The sequence below is a fragment of the Elaeis guineensis genome, unplaced genomic scaffold, assembly GCF_000442705.2.
Source record: "Elaeis guineensis isolate ETL-2024a unplaced genomic scaffold, EG11 Super_Scaffold_31900, whole genome shotgun sequence".
Classification (NCBI taxonomy): Eukaryota; Viridiplantae; Streptophyta; class Magnoliopsida; order Arecales; family Arecaceae; genus Elaeis; species Elaeis guineensis.
The window spans coordinates 383798-406931 of NW_027332420.1; the positions used below are offsets into that span (position 1 = coordinate 383798).

The window sequence follows — 23134 nt, forward strand, 5'->3', positions numbered from 1 at the left end:
TTCAGACAATTAGAATGATCGATCATCAAAATCATTCTAATTACTTTCAAAATCCATCAGTGACACCTAGCAGTATATGGTGGCAACCCATCAGAATTGAAGATGAACCTCTTGGTGCAGCTACCTGTGTGATTGAGTTCCTCTATCATGAGTCCCCGACTAAATTAGGGTTAAGGTGAACTCGTCAAACTCAACATCAGTCATATGAATCAATCGATCGATCCGAGTCCGATGTAAAATTCCAATGGAAAACTATTTTTATTATTTCACTCTGCCATGGCCATGGGCTTAAGAACTCGATCTTTCGATCATCATAGGACTACTCCTCATATCTACCGAGGTTGATAGATCCCATCTTGGTGTGATCTGATTCCTACAATGGATATGCTACAGCCAACATACACCTCAGGATTCTGAATGGCTAGGAGATCGAGTTATGGTGTAGTCAAACCATAACACACTTAAGGTGAACCATCGATGCACCTCAGGTCAAAGAACTAGACACACAACTGCAGCATCGAGCTAGTCATTGACGAGAAGGTAGACTTCCTTATGACTGCTCGAGATGGTCACGCTCAGTACTCTCATTCTTAATGAATACCTGTACTCTCACTCTGGTGTCTCCACATCATAGACTCAAGACTCATCTATCCTAAAGAAGCGATCGTACACCAACCTTCCGGATCAATCACCATCCTCGTGATGATCCTATGGTCAGGAGCAGTTTATGAGTTAGTTATGTAAATTCATGCCTTAAATTTTTAACTCTTAAAATATGAATTTACATTTCCACTAACTCAAAGGATGTATCATAGACACAATGTACACAATGTGATAGAAGAATAACCCTTTTATTCATTTATAGTCAAAATTATAAATTTGCCCTTAGATTTGTACAGGAATGTGTCAGCCGATCTGGCATCTAGGGCACACATCTAATAGATAGTGAGGTGGAGGATGATTTCTTGGTGGTATTAGATGGTCACAGGCAAAACACAAATGTATGGATCCTGGATTCAGCCTATTCGCATCACTCGCCCTAAATCGATCTTGGTTCGCTACATACATCAGGATGGATGAAGAGATAGTGACACTCGGAGATGATCACCCATGTAGAGTTGCTGGGGTTGAGAGTATTTAGGTGAGGATGTTTGATGGGATGGTGCAGACTCTCACTAATATGAAGCACGTCCCTGATCTAAAGAAGAATCTCATGTCACTTGGTTACCTAGAGCAGAGCGGCTATAGCTTCAACAGTGATGCCAGGAGTGGGGTGTTGAACATTTCAAATAGAGCCATGGTAGTGATGAGAGGTAAGAGGATGGAGAGCAACCTCTACAAAATGGAAGGATATATGGTGACTAGAGAATCTGATGTAGCAGCAGCAGCAGCAGCAACACAAGATCAGTAGGGGGCTCATCGGTTGTGGCACTACTGCCTAGGTCACATGGGAGATCGTGGGATGAAGGAGCTAAGCAAGTATGATCTGATTCCAAATTTAGATGAAGAAATCTCAAAGGTATGTGAGCCATGCCAGATGAAAAAGTAGAGGAGATCACAGTTTGCCAGTAGTTCAGCCCGTAGTGTAGCCCCACTAGAATTTGTTCACACTGATGTATGGGGACCGACTTCGATTTTAGCTAGAAACGAGGTGAGATACTTCTTGACCTTCATAGATGATTTTTTGAGGAAGGTATGGATCTACTTCATGAAGAAGAAATCAAAAATCTTCACCAAATTCAAGATGTGGAAAGCTGAGGTGGAGAAGGAGATAGGTCAGAGCTTGAAATATCTGCGGTCCGACAATAGCGGGGAGTACACCAGCAAGGAGTTTCAAATTTTTTGTAAAGAGTGTGCCATCAAAAGGTACTTTTTGGTGAGAGAGACTCCTCAGTAAAATGGGATGGCCGAGAAGATGAACAGAACCCTTATGAAAAAGGCACAGTGCATGAGGCTGCAGGTAGGACTTCCTAAGGTGTTCTGGATTGATACAGTAGATGCAGCCTATTATTTAGTGAATTGATCACCTCACACCAAATTAGATAGTGGTATTTCAGAGGAAAAATGATCTGCAAAGAAGATTGGGCTGAGCTATCTAAGGGTGTTTGGGTGCATGGCATTTGTGCACATCGATGCTGATGAGCGGAGCAAATTGAATTTCAGATCCCAGAAGATGGTGTTCTTGGGATATCCACGAGGAGTTAAAGGATACCGACTGTGGGATCCCATGGAGAAGAAGGTCATCATCAGTAGAGATGTCACCTTCGATAAAAATTTAGTTCTCCAAAGATGAGATGGCATAGAGGAGTAGTAGGAACAGCAGGAGGTCCAGTAGGGTAGCACTGGACAACCAACATCCTATTCTGTTTTGCCATTTGTAGGTGTATCGGAAGAACTTGGTATTTAGGTGTAGCACTCCTTAAAGGTGTCTCCATAGGTGGAGAGAGCTCAGATAGATGAAAGAAGCCAGGAGGTCCAGCAGGAGCAAGCTAGACCTAGGATGGATATTGGGGTTGCACTGCACAAGCCCAAAAAGAATATCAGGAAACCAGAATGATATGGCTTCGAGGAGACAATGTCATATGCCTTGGTGACAGTGAATGGGGACCCCTACACCTAGAGGAGGCTATAGAGAGTTAGGATAGAGAGAGATGGATCCAAGCAATATCTGAGGAGATGCAGTCTCTCCACAAAAATGAGACATGGCGATTGATGCAGTTGCCACAAGGAAAGAAACTTATTGGTTGCAAGTGAGTTTATCAATGTAAAGAGGGGCCTTTGGAGCAAGAAGGTATCAGATACAAGATGAGGCTAGTGGCAAAGGGATACTCTCAAAAGAAAAGCATCGACTTCAGTGAAGTTTTCTCTCCCATCGTTAGGCATACTTCCATCAGGATGCTGCTAAGTATCGTAACAGCTCAGAACTTGAAGCTGGAGTAGATGGATGTCAAGACGGTATTCCTACATGGGCATCTAGAGGAAAGCATCTACATAGAGCAACCATCTAGATTTTGAGAGTCAGGAGCAGAAGGAAAAGTCTATTTGTTGTAGAAATCACTGTACGGTTTGAAGCAGTCACTGAGGCAATGGTACAAGCAGTTTGATTCTTATATGAAGAGTATCGGGCTTTCCAGAGTATGACTTATGTTTATGTTAAATTTATGGAGGATGGGTCTAGAGTGTTTCTACTCTTGTATGTCGATGACATGTTTATAGCATGCAAGAGTAGGAAGGTTGCACAGAAACTGAAGGCAGCCTTGTCTCGAAAGTTTGAGATGAAGGATTTGAGGCCTGCAAGAAAGATCTTAGGTATAAAAATTTTTAGTGATCAAGCCAAGAGGATGATGCATTTATTTCAGGGAGGTTACATCAAGAAGATCTTGGAGAGGTTCGGGATGAAGGAAGCAAAATCGATAGAGTTGCCACTTGCCTGACACTTTAGTCTCTCAAAGACAATGTCGCCACAGACTGAGGTGGAGGTTCAGAAGATGGAGAGAGTGCCATATGCCTCTAGTGTGTAGAGCCTTATGTATACCATGGTATGTTGTAGGCTGGATATTGCCCACGCAGTGAGCCAGTTCAGCAGGTTCATGATGCAGCTTGACAGGGAGCACTGACGAGCACTGAGGAAGATCTTCAGGTACTTAGCAGGTATTGTTGGAGTCGGCATCTACTATGGATAGCGAGAAGATGCTGAGGGACTCTCCAATACATCCAAGGAGGCTCAGAGGCTGATAGGAGGATTCGTGGACATGGATTTTGGTGGAGATGTGGACATTCGATGATCGATAATAGGTTTTGTATTTAGCTTATTTGGAGGTCCCGTTTCATAGAGATCGTGCTTGCAGCCCATCATGGCTTTATCTATGATTGAGGTAGAGTACATCAGTATTACAGAGATAGCAAAAGAGGCCCTATGGTTGAAGGGCTTAGCATTGGAGATGGATCTCGCACAGAAAGCCATCAGAATGCATTGCGACAGTCAGAGTGCACTGTTACTTGCACAGAACTCTGTCTACCATGCAAGGATAAGCACATCGATATCAGATATCATCGGATCAGAGAGCTTGTGGAAGAAGGTAAGGTGGAGCTGATGAAGGTCTACATCAAGGAGATTCCAACAGATGTGCTGACGAAGGTACTTCTACGGGACAGCTTTCGAAAATGTGCGACACTGATGTATTTGATGGACAAGATAGAGTTGGTTGAGACCTTAAGGCACCAAGGTGGAGATTGTTAGGCCTTATGTGGTGCTCCCAAGGCTCAAAGGATTAAGGCTAAGGCTAAGGTCTAAAGTTCATGAGGCGATCATGGGATTTCTAGGACTAGTTTGGGCCCTAGGATGAAAGGCTATCAGCCTTTCAGATCTTGAGATTTAGGAGTTTTGGGCCTTGAGGGGATAACTTATTTTTAAGCTAAGATTGAGTCCAATATATGAGATTGGGTCAAGTCATGGATGTACATGGGCTTGGATGAGCACAATCTTATATTGAGTTAGCCAGAGAAGTTTTTGGATTGGGTCACATTGACCCTGTATATAAAGATACATTATATTCTGACTCGATGAAGTGAATGAATACTAAATCATTTTTTTCCTAATCTTCTCTCTCTTTCTTCCTCTCTCTCTAATTTTCTCTACATTCTAGCAGAAAAAAACCCTAGGATTTCTTGGCCTCCAATCCCCCAAAAAAAAAGAAAGGAGGTGCTAGGGTTTCTAGCGCCCTCCTTTGTGCAAGCCCCCTTTTGTGCACCCCTTCTTGGCCGCCCAAGAGGAGTTTCACACCTTCATATTTTATTTTTTGGAGGCCTCATTGGGGGTGCTTCCAAATTTCAAAAGGTGGATTTCAAATCTGATAGAGAAAGGGTTTGAAGTGCAGAAGAAAATTCTATCGATAGGATTTACAAGGCTGCTGAAATTTCGAAGATTATTTTTGTATTGCTGTGTTACTGGCCTTCAAGGACCTCCACGATCTGATCCTAGCTATTTCTTGACATCCACAACTTGGAGAAGTTACTCCAATACTAGAGAACAAAGGGATCTCCACTCCTTCTGTGGCAAGAAGTTCCCTTCTCCACCTACTGCCATGTCGTCACCATCGAAGCTACCACTCTTAGAATTAATTAAGAGACAAATAAGAGAGTGGAATGCCATTGCAAGAGATGCTCATCAGAGATACTTAGCCCGTGAAAGGGAGAGAGCTAGACGGGCGGGTGCATCCACTTCTCATGGGGCTCTGCCTCCTTTGCCTCTTGCGACCAGTCTTCTCCATCAGCTCGAGCACATCCCGCCTGTAGTCTGGGAGTGCTGCATTGTGGAGTTTTGGGATTTCACAGTATTTCAGAGGGAGTTGCTTGACATTGCTGCCGCTGTCTTCATTCAGAGCTTTGATGATTGTAAGGTCATTCTACTGAGAATAATGCCATATCTAGAACTTCACGGTATATAGACTAGTGGTATTGATGAAGAGGTGGAGACCTCAACGAATGAAGATTGAATCAGCTCATCTGGATGTTGAAGAGGTGAAGTCCTTGATGGACGAAGATCGAACCAGCTCATCTGGTCGATCTGATGGTCTATCGATTGTAGTAGGATGTCCCTCCTTATCTCCTTATCTTTCTCTTCTTCCTCTTCATCTTCTGCTGTTCTCCTCTTCTTCTATTATCCTCTTGTTCTTCCTCTTACCTTCCTCATTTTTTTCTCTTGTTCGTAAGATGGTGCCTGGAGCAACCGTCTCCCAAAGTGTTTGAAACACTAGTTTTTCTTTATAAAGTGCTTGTAGCACTGGCTTTTTCTTTATAAAAATTTTAATAAATAAAAAGAATATTTTTTTTTGAAAAATTTGTATCTGTGGATTGTAAATTTTACTCGGCTCATAGAAAACAATACAAATAGATGCTAGGATCAGTGTGAGAAAATGCTCTGTGCTCAGTTTAGCATGAGTAAGATTTTAGGTTGCTTAGCTTTAGCATAGATATTTTTAGGACAACTTCGATTGAAGTGAACATGCGTAGAGCAATTTAGAATAACTTGAATGTAATCCAGCTGTTCATAAATCTGAAGCATCATAATAATTATCTCAGTACTACCCCCTACTCTTGAGTCTGAGAGAGTGCCTCAAGTGGAAGGAATACTTGTTAAGGTAATACCTCTAGTCGTATGTTATCCATCTTTTTATTCTTCTTCTAAAGAGGTTATGTGTGCCGGCAGCGAGCTTGTGTCTATAGCATCTAGGGCTCTTCAGTGGCATTTCGAGAGTCTGATTAGTTATCCCTCACGAGTGGCATTGTGTGTCTACGGCGATCTTGTGCCTGCGGTATCTAGCACTTCTCATCTTCACATGAGAGACAGTGTATACCAACCATATCTTGCACTCTCGATGGTATTCTAAGGGTTTGATTAGTTATCCCTCCAAAGGTTTCTTAAGGGTCTTCCTTCACTTCTCACGTGAATCAAATTTTGTTAGGGTCTAATAAGTTAGGCCCGCATAGAAGTTATTGAGATCTTTTTGAGGGTCTGGTAAGTTAACCCTCCAGAGGTTCTTTAAAGGTCTCCCTCTGCTTCTCACGTGACTTAGGCTTTACTAGGATCTGGTAAGTTAGTCCCACCTTGAAGTCGTCAAGGTCTTCTCGAGGGTCTGATAAGTTAACCTTTCGGAGGTTTTCTAAGGGTCTCCCTCTGCTTCTCGCATGACTTGGGCTTTGCTGGGATCTGATAAGTTAGCCCCACCTCAAAGTCATCAAGGTCTTCTCAAGAGTCTGATAAGTTAGCCCTTTAGAGGTTCTCTAAGGATCTCCCTCCACTTCTCGTATGACTTGGACTTTGCTGGGATCTGGTAAGTTAGTCCCACCTTAAAGTTATCGAGGTCTTCTGAGGATCTAGTAAGTTAGCTCTCTGAAGGTTTTCTAAGGATCTCCCTCTGCTTCTCGCACAACTTGAATTTTACTGGAGTCTAGTAAGTTAGCCCCGCCTCGAAGTCGTCAAGATCTTCTCGAGGGTCTAGTAAGTTAGCCCTCCAAAGGTTCTCTAAGGGTCTTCCTCCACTTCTTGCATGACTTAGGCTTTACTGGGGTCTGGTAAGTTAGCCCCACCTCAAAGTTGTCGAGGTCTTCTCGAGGGTCTGGTAAGTTAGCCCTCTGGAGGTTTCCTAAGGGTCTCTCTCTGTTTCTCGCATGACTTGGGCTTTGCTGGGGTCTAATAAGTTAGCCATCCAGAGGTTCCCTAAGGGTCTCCCTCCACTTCTTGTGCGACTTGAGATTTGCTGGGGTCTGGTAAGTTAGCCCCATCTCGAAGTCGTCGAGGTTTTCTCGAGGGTCTGGTAAGTTAGCCCTTCGGAGATTTTTTAAGGGTCTCCCTCCACTTCTCGCATGACTTGGGCATTATTGGGGTCTGGTAAGTTAGCTCCACCTCGAAGTCATCGAGGTTTTTTCGAGGGTTTGGTAAGTTAGCCCTCACGTTAGTTAGTCGTAGTTATAATTCAGGATCTTGAGTAGGAGGAAGTGACTCTTGGAGAACTCGAGTGTCAATTACAAATTGATGGCCCTGCAAATTTTATTTTCATAAAAAATAGTTACATCATTGGTAATATATGTGAAGATTCGTTGAGTTCTATGGCCTTGATATTGGAGTCCCATCAAGCTGCTTTAGCCTATAAGCTTCTGGGCATGCCACTTCATCTACTCGATTGGGGAATAGCCTTCCTTCTAGCACCTGCTTGATAGGTTGTGAGACTTTGGCTTGCCGCATCATCAGGTCACCAGATCAAAGTTGATCATCAGATGATAAGATCTACATTTTCTTGCAAAAGATCAATTAGTCCGCATTTGGTTACCTCATCTAGATGTGGACCAATTTCATCATTCGGCTTGGATTTCAGACAACCCCCCAGTAATCATGTAGATTTCTCCTCGGATGGGTCGCTCTTCTTCCACCATTTGCCCTCTGCCTTGCTGTCCTTTCTGACACACTGGTGTTTGCTGCAACTGAGGTTGAGGGAGATGTTGCTGAAGCAGAGGGGGCAACTACTAAACTCTTAGAGCTCTATATTGAGAGGCTACTCTTTCAGACAAAATGATTCAGCTGCCCCTACCTAACAAGCCTCTCGATCTTGTCATGGAGCTGGTGGCAGTCTTCAGTATCGTGACAGTGGTCACTATGATAAAAGCAGTATCTATTCGAGCCCCGATGGCATTCCGACCTCATTCTCATCAGTCGAGGCTCAGGTAACTCAGGCTCCACTTGTAACAACACCTCCCTCTAAGGAACATTCAGAGGTGTGTAGCTATCATACAGTCGAGGAGGTGATGGTTGTCGAATCTTTCTCGAGAGATTACGAGATCGACGATTTCGATCTCCATTATTCTACCTTAAGGACAGAGACTGGGAGCGCTAGCATCTTTTTTTCTCTTGCTTTGGATGGCGCTCCTTGCTAGATCTTGCCACAGCCGAACCGATAGGAGTATCATCGGCAAAGGCCTGTTTCATGCGGACATACTTCTCCGCATGGACAAGCATATCTGGGAGATCCCAAGGATAAGTCTTAACTAACAACTTTTTCAAGTCATTCTTCAAGAGATCGCTCATCATTGCGGTCATCGCAGTTGATTGGTCCAGATTTTGAACCTTCAAGGTTGCCACATTGAATCTGTTCATAAAAGAGTGGATTGACTTGCCTTTCTTTTACTTGATGGTATGAAGGTAGTCAGATTGCTTTTGCTGTCGTCGGCTGTTGATGAAATGATCGATGAAAGACCGACACAAGTCTTCAAAGGAATGGAAAGACGTCGGCCTCAAACTCGAGTACTACTATCGAGCGGCCCCTTTAAGAGTTGGAGGGATCGCTTGATAGAGGATTGCATCTGATGCTCTTTGAAGGAGCATGGCTACTTTAAAGGTCTCCACATGATTGACGGGGGTTGGAGGTTCCATCGTAAATCTCCAACTGAGGTAGTTTGAAGTACAGGAGAAGTGGTTCTTGCATAATCCTCGAGATGAAGGGCGGCTGACTGTTATACCCTTCGTAGGGCAACACCGAGGAGCTATTATTGTTGAAGGCCTTTTCAATTTTTTGGTCCAACTATTAGTCGAGCTCTTAGAACCGTCTTTCAAAGTCAACTTCATGGGCAGTACCAACCTCGAAGCATAGGAGAGATCGATGTCCGAGGGTCGAGTCATGGCCCGATTGTGGGTTTGGAGATCATCATCTGACTGGCTGCTGGCCCTAAGGTGACTTTGATAGGTTAATCTCCTCTCTAGATTTTGAAGAGGTGCCTGCAACTCTGGTTGAGGTAGTGGCTGCAGAGTCACAGACAAAATAAGATTTGTGGGGGCACCACTATGGAAGGCACAGGCAGCATCACTAAGGAAACTGCATGACGCACCACTATAGGGGGTACAAGGATAGCTTGAGGAGGCTATGGCACCACCTAAAAGGATATGAGAAAGGTTTGGATCGCTTGAACTACAGTCGTCAGATATTGAACTTGTTAGAAGAGCTGACCGAATTGATCGGCCATGACTGGCACCAACAGGGCTGGTTGAATCTATGGTGGGATGATCGGTTGAATCGATGGAAGAATTTTCAACACCAATGGCTGAACTTGATTGTCCACTTGGCTGACCGCCTATCGGGAGGCGGTGGCATTAGAAAGCCGAGAAGATGTTAGTCTTGAAGCCATGAATGCGAATGTAGATCTTTTTTCTATCTGTTACTGCTTAAATTGGTCGGGATCAGAGGATGGATACCTGGAGACCTCGACGATGGTGCTGGTGCTAGAGCGACTTACAAAATAAGTCTCAAACCTAAGGTTGTGGCTCCAGCTAGGATCCTCCGATGCTCAAGTCAAAAAAATAGAGAACAAGGAAGCAGCAACGAGTTCTCTGAGAGGAATTCGATTGAACTTACCTGGATCCTAAGGGCTCTGATTGTTTATATAGAAGAATATCAAATAGTTGGGTTATTAGCTGTAAGATTGTAGATCCCGAGATTGTCGGACCGTTAGACATGCCAAACTGGATGAGATAATTCAGCCCTTAAACACTCTCGCGAGATCAAGGGAGATGGTTACGCCAAATCTTATCTTATTTGGGATGGACAGCTATCGTGCACGTCGAAGAGATAAGTCGGCTGAATAGCTCAAATACAGATTAGACCTTAGGGATGCCTCAGCTCATACGGCAGTCAGCAGTCATACTAATGATCTGAAAGCTTGATATGTGTTATGATATGACGTTGATCCGAGATGTTCATGGTAATCACCGTAATAGAACCTATTTCAAAAACCCTCCTATCACCTAGTTTACTATTTAAGCCACTTGATTTACATGCTTAGATGATTTCAAATCATTCTTCATTCGATGGATCAGTTCTGAACATACTCTGCCTGAGTATGATCATATCCTATTTGTGCAAGCCCCTGTGATCCTTGGCATCATGCACAAGTCTTTAAAAGAAAAAGAATATCACTGTTCAGCAGTAAGGTTTGGTAGAAGTATCACCGTTCACCAGCATGGTTTAAAGGTTTTTTTGTGAGTCTCACTAAAATTCCTTTAGTTCATGGGAAGAATTTTACATCATTGAAATATTTTCCTAGAAAGATAATGCCGGTATGTAATACCTAGAAAAATATTTTTATATATTTGATTGTGAGAAAAAGTAACTTATATTTATTTGAGCATCAATTTTTCTGAAAAAAATGATATAAAATATCTATTATATCATGGATCATTATTTTTAAATTTTAAATATAAAAATAACTAAAAATATTCTTGAGTATTTAAATATAGATATTAAAAAATTTATTGGGTTGAGTTTTTTCAGAGTTCTAATAATTTTTAATAGTTAAACAATTTTTTTATATTATATTAATTTTTAATAGTTATTAATATATTTTTATATTAAAATTATTGCAACTTCTTTATATTGTAGTAATTTTTAATAGTATATTTTTTATAGTTTAAGATTAACTATTAAAAATAGCTATTAAGAATATTATGATGGTTTAAAGGAATTTTGGTAAAAATAAAAATTACCATAATTTCCTGCTGGGTGGCTTTCTCATGGCTTTCATGGACTTTTTTTAAAGCTTATTTGGTTCACGAGAAGAAAATTTTTTTATTAAAATATTTTTTTGGAAGCTGATTTTTGATAATATGATGTTTTTGAAAAAGTAGTTTTGATATGTTTGGTTAACTATAGCAAAGTAGCATATTTAAAAATACCTTATATTTGATTAGGATCTACTTTTTTTTGTGCAAAATGTATAAAATATCTATTATATCTTTAATAAAGAAAAAATTTTTATCCTATTCTATTTATGTCTTCAAAAAATTTTTAGAAAAAAAATTTAATTTCTTCTCATTAAAAAATTAAAAATCTATGATCTATATAATTTTTCTTTTTCATAAAATATAAAAAATTATTTGCATGTGAATGCTATTTTTTAATCTCTTTTTTTTGAAAAATCCAATCAAATAAAATGATTTGTTCATTTTTCGATACTTCTCCGATCTTATTTCTGTCAAGCCAAATGAGTAGTTATTTCTATAAAAAAATTAATTTTTTATTTTTCTCTTTTGAAACCTCCAACTAAATATAATTTTTTTTTTTATTGATGCTTTCACACCCTCTCCAGCCCCCTCATTTTTTTTTTTTTAATTTTTTTCAGTAGATTCAATAACCTTAGAAACCCTTTATAGGCTATTCTTTAAGGTAATATTTGACGGTCATTTTGGTATTTCTAAAATAAGAATATCAATTTCCCAGAATACCTATTTGCTATCCTTATTCCAATTTTGTATTTGGTTAGAAATTTGAAGGGTCTATTGAAAGTATACATTGTTATTTTTTAAACTAAAATAAAATAAAATTATTTCTCATCATTTTTTTGAAATAAGCTATTTCATGGTAAAATATGGAATAGCTTAGACTAGGTGGAAGAGAATAAGGTGCAATTAATATACCTTTAATCAAAACCCATGGGTCCCATTATCATTTCACAGTGTATTTGGTAGAATAAGCCTTTATTCCACCTTATTTCCAGCAACCAAATATTATCTGAGGGTAAAAAATTTATCTATAAATCTATATTTTTCTAGATAAGTATTTTTTCAGATAATATTTAGATAAAAAAATAATTTATTCATATTTTTTTTTATGCATTAAAAAATATCTTGAGAATTTATTATCCATATTCTTTTGCAGTACTAGTTTCCTGGATAAGTTGTTAAGATCTATCAATATTTTTTATAATACTCTTTATTATATATATAATAATATAATATAATATTTTATATTATAATATATTATATTTTATATATTATAATATATAATATTATATAATATATATTCATAAATATAACTATTATATAATATAATATAATAAATTATATAATAACATAAAATATATATTATAATAATATATTATAATATTAATATATATATTAAAATAATGTAAGATATTAATATGATATTATATTAATAAAATAAGATATTATAATAAAATATTATATTATTATAAAAATATATTGTATTAAAATAATAAAAAATTATCTTCTTATAATAATATAATATAATATTATATAAGATAGTATTATATATTATTATATTATTATTTTAGGGTCAGGAGTATATTAGGAGTGAAATAAAAATAATATTTTTTTAATCCATGAGAAAATGGTTTATCCGTCTCTTACGTGGATAGGATTTTTTTTTATTTTATAGATAAATATTATTTATAAAAAATAATTTAAAATAAAAAAATATAAAAATATAAATAAATTATTTTTTTATTGATCAAATTTTTTATTATATTTATCAATAGATTGCACAAATCAGGTATCGCCATATTGGCCCACCAATCTGAAGGCATAATGTATGAGGATTTCAGTATCTACTGTTGGCTAACTTGTTTCACTGATTACATCAATCCACGGATTTGATCCAATTAATGCGGGGGCATTTCTTCAGCACTTTCAGAACAAGTTGACTGGGTATTCCAATGAACGAGATCTGACCAATCCTTTCAATGCCGCAGTAAACCCTCATGCATCGCAATGAAAATGATGATGATCCAGATGACCCGAAGGATACAACCGGAACCCGACCCGATGCTTATCTCCATGAATGAATGGTGGAGGGGTGGGTGTGGAGTCGACATCCCCCATCCACCAAAACGAATAAATTGAAACGCGAACAGAGAAGCAGGCGGAAAGGACAGGGACCGTTCAGAAAGTTTTGATGTGGTAGCGCTCCTGTACCCTTTTTTTTCTTTTCTTTTCTTTTTTTTTTTTTGTGGAGGGAGGGAGCGGGGGGAACCATGTGGAGGTGAGCTTGATGTTTATCTTTTGGCATCTCGCGTTTCACGTGGTTGCCACGTAATTAAGAGATGATCAGAGCGCCGTATCTTATCTCTATGACTTTTGAAAAAGTCATTTTGTATTTGAAAAAAAATATTAAGGTGAAATCTTACGGAAAACCAAAACCCGTATTCTTTTATCCTAAGACATTAATACTTCCCATCATAATTTTACAAAGAATCACACCGACATTCGTGTATCATGTGTTATGAAACTTACATTCTAGACAAAGGTTAAACCCTATAAAAATTAAAAATTAACATTATTCTCTTTATCCTATAAACACGATAAAAATTAACAATTCCCTTAGACCATGTCTAATAGATTTAATAGGACCAAGAGTATTAGAAAATTTTAATAGAGAAATATAAAGTTGTGACACAAATCTTGAGGTAGCTTAAATTTATTCCGGATATTGATATAGAATGGTGCTCATCCTATTCTTTCAAGTAAGACATTGAATGAGTAAGAAGGCATTAGCGAAATGTAAGTAGACCTAATCAAGAAAGTAATAGTTAGTAATGTTTACCAAAAAAAAAAAAGAAAAAAAAGTAATAGTTAGTAATTTAAATTTGTTTGACTTGTCAAACACCTAATAGGGCGTGCGGCATGGGCCCACCGAATCTGATGGATGGACCCCTAAATCGAATCATACAGTCCTAATACAACTTCTCCCAAGCCTACAACTCCTTTCATGTTGTCCATGTGATCAGTGGGGGCCCACACCCTATTTCAATCTCCATCTACTATTTTTTTTTTCGAAAAAAACAGGGCTAGGGGTACTTTGTTCAAATGAATAGCCAGAACGGTCCCTTCTTTTTAACGCGGCAGAATTTTTCGAAGCCGCAAACGAAACGGACGGGTCTGTCGGACCCGCTCGGATGCGGACGGCTTCCGTTTCAAAGCCCCCGCAAAAACGTTACCAATCTTCGCCCTGATAACAGACGTACCGCCACGAGGTTTGATCCAAATACCCAAAATGCCCCTGAGTGGTGGTGACTGGGATTCCGAGTCCCGTACCCGCCCACCCAACGTGCGCTGCTAGATCTCGGCAGCGCCTCCCACGTCATCACCCCACTACCGAGAGAACCGACGCTCCTCTCCTGAATGACCAAACTGCCCTCAACAATCTCAAGTTTTCCTGCCTTTTGCTTTCTGGAGAATCTCAAGCAAAGTACCCTTCCTTTTCAGAATAATTTTAACCTTTTTCTCTACTGTCACCGTTTGCTGCTGTTCTCATCCCGAATACATTTGACGGCGAGCAGAAAGGGTGACGGCATTCGAAAAGCTCTACTTTTGCCTCTCTTTTTGGTCTCCAGGAATTCTCTCCTTCTTGGAGGCCCCCTTCCTCCCCAAGAGCTTGTTCTTTGCTTTGATTCGCCTTTTTCTTTTGGAAAAAAAAAGTATTCCGCAAAAAAATTTATTCTTTGCGTTGCATTTGGGCTCTGTCTCTCTCGATAGTTTTCCTTTCTTTCTTTTTTTTTTTCCCCGCTTGCTGTTACAGTGATAGATAAGGGCTGTTGCTATCAATTTTACCGTGCAAAAAGATAGAAAAAGAAAAAAAAAAATTAGAGTTTTGGAGCTGGGATTGGGTTGCAAGGTGTTTTTGTCCGCATTTGTCTTCCTCGAGAAATCGCTCTATATTGATTTCTGGCTCTTTCCGACTTTAGTCTCTAGCTCCATTATTTGCAAATCTTTATCTAAAAAAGAGAAAGAAGATTTTTTGAGGAGGAAATCACTCGCTTCAAAGCGATCAGATTTCTATAGGGATTCTTGCGGTGTTTTCCCGTTGTCCACCAGCTTCAAAAGGCGGTTTCTTTCTTTACCAGAAATATATAAAAGAAAGCAGAGTTTATTCTTGGGCGGTCCTTAGTCTTTTCCTAATCCGTGTTGGCCTCCACGCTTCCTGTCGTCATCTTTGGTGTGAATCCGTCAGGGAGACAGAAAAGAATCCTTTTTCCTTCTATCCAGTCGATTCAAATTTCCTCCAATTCCAGCAACCCAGTTGAATTCAAAAATAACATTGATCAATCAATCAAAAAAATTCGCCCCCCATTTTCTATCTACTTTTAGATCATATCATATACTCAAAATCTTATCTTTCTGCTACTCGTTCACCGGAATCTTCTTCCTGTCTTTCTCTTCTGTAATTTCTTTGATTTGTTTCCTATCCTGTTGCCTGGAGGTGGTGTGCTACGGTTGGGAAGGAAGGAGTTTTTCCGGTTGAATTAGCCGGAAAACCATGGCGGGTTGGCGATTGGTAGTATGTCTTCTCTTCATTGGCTTCTACTGTTCCATGGTGGAAGGCCTTGGGGTGAACTGGGGCACGATGGCGACGCACCCGCTGCCGCCAAAGATCGTGGTTCAGCTCCTCAAAGACAACGGGATAAAGAAGGTTAAGCTGTTCGATGCTGATGCCGCCACGATGAGCGCGCTGGCTGGGAGCGGGATAGAGGTGATGGTCGCCATCCCCAACAATCAACTCGGTGCAATGAATGATTATGACACGGCGAAGAAGTGGGTCGACAGGAATGTCTCTCGGTACCATTTCGATGGAGGAGTGACCATTAAGTGAGTCCTTAATTTCTCTCGCATGATCATTAGTTGAAAATTCTGATTGTTTTAGGACTGTTTTTTCTTTATCTGTGCATCATTAGACTTACTTTTTCATTCGTGGAATGGACCAACCCCATGGGGCTGTCCTTTTATTAATTTTCACTGGTGGATTTTTCAGTTCAAGAAGATAATTTAGTGCTACGTTAACCTCTTGTTTGATTTTAAAATCCTTTTACTTTTTCTGGTGAAAGACCAATCGCACAGGCAAAATCATCCTTTGGAGTATATGATTGTAGAAGATTTCGCTGTCTACTGGGCAGTTTAGATTTGGCAGGCTATATAGTTTAGTTGTTGATACTGTAGGCTATGTAGTTTTATTTAATGGATTCTACGTTGATCTTATTGATTTGAATTTGTTTCTTTCTGGATAATTTTTTTGTGGTTGCTCTTGGACTCATTGATCACACTTGGTAAAAGAACCCTTCTTGTGCTGAACTAAAGGAATCATGAGCATGAGATGTTCCTTTAAATTGTCAGGATGAGAATTTTTGAAATTCCCTGCTCTCTGTTCTTAGAGTAAAAGAATCCTGCTTTACAAAGTAGTGCTATTGAAATTCCTGCATCTGAAATCATATTTGTGATAGTATGAAATTGTTTAGCTTTACATTCCGTTAAGATACATCTGAGAGTTTTTCATGTTCCATCTTTTTTTAGTTAAAGTATACAGCTTAAACACAGCTGCAATATGGTAAGGTGCCATATAAATTGCTGTTGTAGGACTAAAATTATTAACCTCCAGGTGTGCTATGAATGGTGAATCATTCACTCAGCTCATGGGAAGCATGTTGTGGTCATAAGTTTCCATATTTGACATCAACTGGCCTAGATGTAGTTTCCATATACTTGATCTGTTTCTTTTTTGGAGCTTCTTCCCCTTCTTTATGCATTTGGGTCTTGTTCATTGGAAATGGACGATAAGCATGGTCTTGGGAAGAAATTTTGTCAATGGTGATACTTCAATTTCTGTTCGATCTAATCTAGCTTTCCTTCTTATTAATGTCCTTTCAAGATTGGTAGCTATTGGAACTCTTGTGGAGTATTAGAAGGTTTGGATGGAGATATGAAATTTTATCTTGTCTGTCTGTAAATCCATCAGTAACGGCTGCTTGATAATTGGTATTACGATAAAATGGATCTTAGTCTTTCTTTTCTAAAGTACATTAAGGTTTGGGCAAGAGAGACATGCAGCAAACATTGGTGGATACAGGATCTTTTCCCATCTAAATGGAAGAGATAGGGTGCAAGATGAGCAAAGTACATATCCGTTCCTCTACTCAACTATTTCTATACAAATATAAGGTGCGTATTGCTATTTTCTCCTTAGTTAGGAAGTAGGTGTTGTGCTTTGAATGCTTTAGTTGGGATCTAATGGCACAGCTGCATTATAAGAAACCTTAAAGAGATGAAGAAATGGTGAATTCTCATTCTCTTAAAGGTCTATATTCTTGACAAGAATTTGCATGTCAGGCACTAAGATTTTTAGGATCGTTCTCTTCTCACCCTGCATATGTTGCTTACAAGAAATGCTGATCGTGTGAACTTGACGGCTCTTGTTTGGGGAGATGGGGGCCTGCAATGTGCATTATGCTTTTTATTGCATGGTCATGGTTTTGAAGAAGAATAAAGCAACACAACCCTAGGCATATCCCCCAAAGTTAAAATGTAGGGTTGAGATGTTCGTCCAGGATTGAGGTGTTTTTTCAACACAAAATTCTATTTTTTAATGACACCAGTTTTAACTGTTTGGGGATGAGACTGCAGCCGCATATCTTTTTGTGAATAAGATTATAGCATATGATCAACACAAAAGCTCTTAATGTTCTGGTGTGCATACCTTCTTAATTTGCACGAAATGTGCCATAGAACTTGATCCCTTACATCATCTAGCAGGCAATTTAAAGAAAAGCCTAAAAAATTGTTTGATGAGAAAGCAATCTATTTGACACCATAGTATTGAGCAAAGTATTTTTCATTTGGAGGTCATGATGTCTTGAGGCAGCATGCCTTTCTAGCCCTATGGGAATCAGCACCTTGGCTTGATTCGGATCCTTAAAAAGTCCTTTCTGCCCTATGCTGATCAGAGACCTCCTTCTTTTGGCCCATTAACATGAAACTTCTTCCTTTCTTGATCCAAGAGGATCATTTGACTTGCCAAGGACCAACCTGGCTGCTCAAGTTTTAAAAGCAAAATCTGCTACATCCAGAACTCAATGGAGTATAGAAATTTTAAGAAGCTATAACTTTGAGAAGCCATAACTTTTAATCTAAGAATTTGGTGATGTGATTGAAGACAAAGTTGATATAAAAGTCAACATTTAGCTTCTCCCAAATTTAAAAATTTTCCAAATATTTCTATCGTTTTTATAATTTGTATTCTCTTTTAAGTAGGAGAGGAATTTGGCTCAATTTGGGCTAAGAGAGGGATCCAATTCAAATAAAGAGAGAACCTCTGCAGAATAGTAGAGAATTAATTTCTTCTCTTTTAGCTAGAAGAAGAATTGGATTCAAATAGGCAGGACCTCGCTTATATAAATAGAGGGCCTTTGTCATGGTTTTGAGGAATGTGAATAGTGGGAGTGAAAACAAAGAACATGGACTCTACTTTCCACCCACTAGAATCTTAACAAAGGGAGATGTTGGGACACATTTCCTTTTCTTTATTTATGCATTGTGGCTCAAGAAATCTCTTGGGCAAAATGGAGAGGGTGTCGTGGAAGCATTATTACATTCAATTGTGACACTGTTTCGAGGAGAGAGATCTCTTCCTTCTACATGAGCTGGTATGATCATTCAGATGCTTTTGTAGGAAACCCGGGGTTGACTTTCTTTTGGGTTCAAGATCTTTTACATTACCGCCTACCTCTTTTTTTATAATCCCCGAGTCATTTGAATTTTGAAACATTTAGGTGAGCACGGTTCTAGTAGCAGTTTTATCTGTTTCTGGAAGTTCTGAGGACTTAATGTACATGCTTTTCTCTCACTAGAAAGATGATCTTATTAAAGCTAAAGAGCATAACCAATGCAAATAGTACCCAGAAGTGATCGGTACTAATATATCTTCTCTGATTTATTAAATTGTATACATTATACCATCAAGAAGTTAATGTTGCTCTTTGTCATGTATCTGTTCGCATGTCTGACCCTTGAATTTGGACATCCTACCTGATCACTTCAGATTGAGCTATTATATTAGTTTGTAGAAGTGATAACTTGAAACAAAAAAAATCCAGTTATTTACTCCTTTTCTTCATTGGCTGCTGTTACATTTTTTAGTAATTTGAAGTATTTGGTGTAGCCATAAATACAGATTTTTCTATGAAATTTGAGCACAAATGAATGATTTATTCTCCTTTATGATTGTTGCAGATACGTAGCAGTCGGAAATGAACCCTTCCTGTCATCTTACAATGGTTCGTTTTTGAATGTGACTTTTCCTGCACTGCAGAACATCCAGAATGCCCTCAACGAGGCAGGGTTTGGTGACACCATAAAGGCCACTGTTCCTCTCAATGCTGATGTTTATAATTCCCCTACAAACAACCCAGTCCCATCAGCAGGAAGATTCCGAACAGATATCAATGATCTTATGACTCAGATTGTCCAGTTCTTCAACCTGAGTGGTGCTCCCTTCACTGTTAACATATATCCTTTCCTAAGTCTGTATGGCAATGACAACTTCCCATTGGACTTTGCTTTCTTTGATGGAACGAGCCAACCTGTTGTCGATAATGGGATTCAATACACCAATGTTTTGATGCCAACTTCGATACTTTGCTCTCAGCTCTAAAGGCCGTTGGATTAGGTAATCTGCCGATCATTGTTGGAGAGGTTGGATGGCCAACCGACGGTGACAAAAATGCAAAAGCCTCCTATGCACAGAGGTTTTACAATGGTCTTCTAAAGCGTCTTGCAGCAAATGTTGGGACACCTCTCCGCCCAAACCAGTACTTGAAGTATATTTGTTTAGTTTAATTGATGAAGATGCCAAAAGTATAGCTCCGGGAAACTTCGAACGGCACTGGGGGATCTTGAAGTATGATGGGCAGCCCCAGTTCCCTATGGATCTATCTGGTCAGGGACAGAATAAGATGCTCGTGGCGGCAAAGAACGTGGAGTATTTACCTCAGACGTGGTGTGTCTTCAATCCAAATGCCAAAGACCTAAGCAAGCTAGGAGACAACATTAACTATGCTTGCACTTTCTCTGATTGCACTTCACTTGGCTATGGATCTACATGCAATCAGTTGGATGCCAATGGCAATGCCTCCTATGCCTTCAACATGTACTTCCAAGATCAGAACCAAAAGGACATGAGCTGTTTCTTCCAAGGTCTTGCCATGCAGACAACACAGAACCCCTCTACAACAGAATGCAATTTCACTATACAGATTAAAACATCTGCTTCAGCTTTCTCTGTTCCACCATTGCTCTTGGTATTTGTGTCGTCGCTCCTTGCATTTTTTGCGCTTTAACTGAAGTTGGTTGTGGAAATTTTGAACACATTGCTCTTAAATTGGTTTATTTTTGCTAGCCAGTATATGTGAGATACAGAGGTAGTGCTGCTCCTCGGTTCACGGAATAAAGCCCAAAGCGATTGAATCCCTTATTTATCATTTTGTTTTCGAACTCTGGAGATGCCTATGTTCTCATTTCCTGTTGCTGGCCTATCATTGTATATTGAACATTAACTCATGTACCCGAAAGAAGAAAACATTAACTCAGCATGGTTGTTTTGTCATTTGGTGCTTAGGGTTGAAGATAATCCCTTTTAGACTTCTCATTCCTCCTTGGTCCTTTTTTGCTAATGAAGCCATGGATCATAGCACATGCTCTTGTAGGCTCTTTTTGAGGCACATGCATGTGCACTCGGAGCCCAAGCAAAGCCTACCTCAGAAACTGGTCGTTCTAATTCTGAACTCATGATGGATCCATCAATCTTCCTATTATTCCATTCATCTAGGTCAATGGGATTCATGATGGCTATTCTAGTGAAGTATCATTAACATGATATATTTATTTTCCCTCGCCTACTGTCAAACCAATGTTTGAGAATTTATTAGACGCTTCATATATCAGAAAATCCTTGAAGACGTGATTTCCCATGAGAAGGATCTGAAGGTTTAAAAGTAAAGTTTCTGAATTATGTTGAAGTTTCAGAAAGGTTTGTTCGTGAGGGATGGCTTTTAGATTGATCTGTTTCCAGGGAAGAAAGAAGTTCCAATTTCTCATTTTGTGAAGCTAGTGAAGAAAAGAAAAATCAAACTGCATTCCACCTGCAGGCAAGAATCAGATAGTGCCTCATGTCCATGCCCGTCTCTAATTCAACTTGCTAAGCAATTAAATATCCCCATCCCATAAAAGAACTGCATTCCAATCTGGGCTAGGAAGAGAACTTGCCATGAACTCAACTTCTTGCCTGCTCCATTGTCCTTGCAGTATAAGATATTATCAACCAAATATGAGATTTTTCTTTGTTTTCCTCATATGGAAGCAAAGTGATATGCAGCATATATCAAACAGAGCCTGCACCAGTAAACGCAACTCTTAAGGCTGTTAGGTCTGGCACCAAACTTTGTCTCCTGCATCCAACCTGGCTTAGTTTTTTCATGCCTAACCTCCACGGATCAGCCTGCAGAACTAAATCAGGCGGTTGCTGCATATATCTTATCTCTAACTGAATCTTATTATCACACATGGTACAAGTCTCATCTCAATGGCATGCTAGCTTTTTTATTTTTAAAATTATTTTATTAGATATGATTCTAACAGAGGATGATGCCTGATACCATAATTTTGATTAATGAACTGATCATACTGGTCGATGCCAAAGTCCAAGTTGCATTCCGAAACCGATGCCAACAACAAGAAGCATTATCCTACCAATCCATGCAACACAACCATAGAACAGATGTAGGGTAACTGGAGAAAATTCTTCAACTGTGGTGATTAGGAAGGAATCATTATGATGACAACACAGATGCTTAGAAGTTGAACTGATGCAAATGAGCCGAAAAGGTTAAACATGTGCTCGAGCTCATGAAAGTACATGATGGGCAGACTTTGCTGTGCTGTATCAAGGATTTTTCCACCAGAAGTTAAAAGCTGGCTATGATTTTTTAAAGCTTCATTAAAGTATAGCAAAGCAATACAGCTAAGACATCGGTAATTTGAGGCTGCAACTAGGGTGGGTTCGGGGCGAATCCTAACCTCTATATCTCTCAGCGTTAATCCAGCCCAATCTGTTCTAAGGTTGGAATTTTTATGAATTCTAGATGGGTTGGATTAGTGCTGGGTTAGTTTGGGTTCGGTGATGATAATTGTGTCAGACCAAGTAGAACATAAATTTTAAGATCAGGGAAAGGCCGGGATGTCTCATTGATTAAATTCTATCAGATTAAGACCCCAACCATCCATGTATCTTAAATATTCAATTATTAGTAGGTTTAAATAACAGGAAACCCACATGCACATACAGACTTTGGTTTCAAGAATTGTTTCTAATCTATTACTATTGCATCTTTTCCGTTTCTCTGGTTTGTTGTGAATTGGTTAATATACATCTATAGGCATGATGTTGGATAACGAGGTGAATCAGATGGATTCCCATTGATATTCATAAGATGATATTATTAACTATCTACTTTTGAATGTAGATATAGTAATCCCTGATTTGATGAACAGGAACAATGGCATGCTGGGAAGGTCGCGTAGATGAGAATCGTAATCAAGATGAAGAATAATCCCACGGCTGGAAAAAAAGGAGAAAAGAGAAGGGATGAATCCCACGGCTGAGATTAGATGGAATATGGAATGAATGGCTCTGATACCATATCAAAATTATGAGAAAAAAGAGGAATTCAATATATTGATTTAATTCTTGTACATAATTTACATCGTATAAATAGACTACAGAAGGAACAAAAAAAGAATATACAATAAATCAATTTAAGAAATTTGAATTGTGATTTGGTTTTTATCAAATTCGGGATTATTATATCTGACAATCAATTTAGAAAGATTTGAATTGTGATTTGATTTTCACTAAATTAAAAATTATTATATGTGACAACCAATTCAAGAAATTTGAATTGTGATTTGGTTTTCACCAAATCAGAACACGTTACGCCTCTCCCATCCTTTAGAAAGATAATTTCATGACAAAAT

General features: G+C 39.0%; 1 protein-coding gene and 1 non-coding gene across 2 annotated transcripts; both read left to right on the plus strand.

Moving 5' to 3' along the window:
• The first annotated feature begins 14612 nt into the window (after positions 1 to 14612).
• LOC105035264 (glucan endo-1,3-beta-glucosidase 8) lies at positions 14613 to 20708 on the plus strand. The gene is given in 4 exon segments (XM_010910775.4): positions 14613 to 15925; positions 19337 to 19716; positions 19719 to 19906; positions 19909 to 20708. Coding segments are annotated over 4 exon segments (1431 nt in total). The 5' UTR covers positions 14613 to 15596; the 3' UTR covers positions 20443 to 20708.
• Positions 20709 to 22542: 1834 nt separating this feature from the next.
• Positions 22543 to 22622, plus strand: LOC140854491 (small nucleolar RNA R12). The gene has a single exon (XR_012137708.1). It is a non-coding gene; the product is annotated as a small nucleolar RNA R12 (small nucleolar RNA).
• The last annotated feature ends 512 nt before the right edge of the window (positions 22623 to 23134 follow it).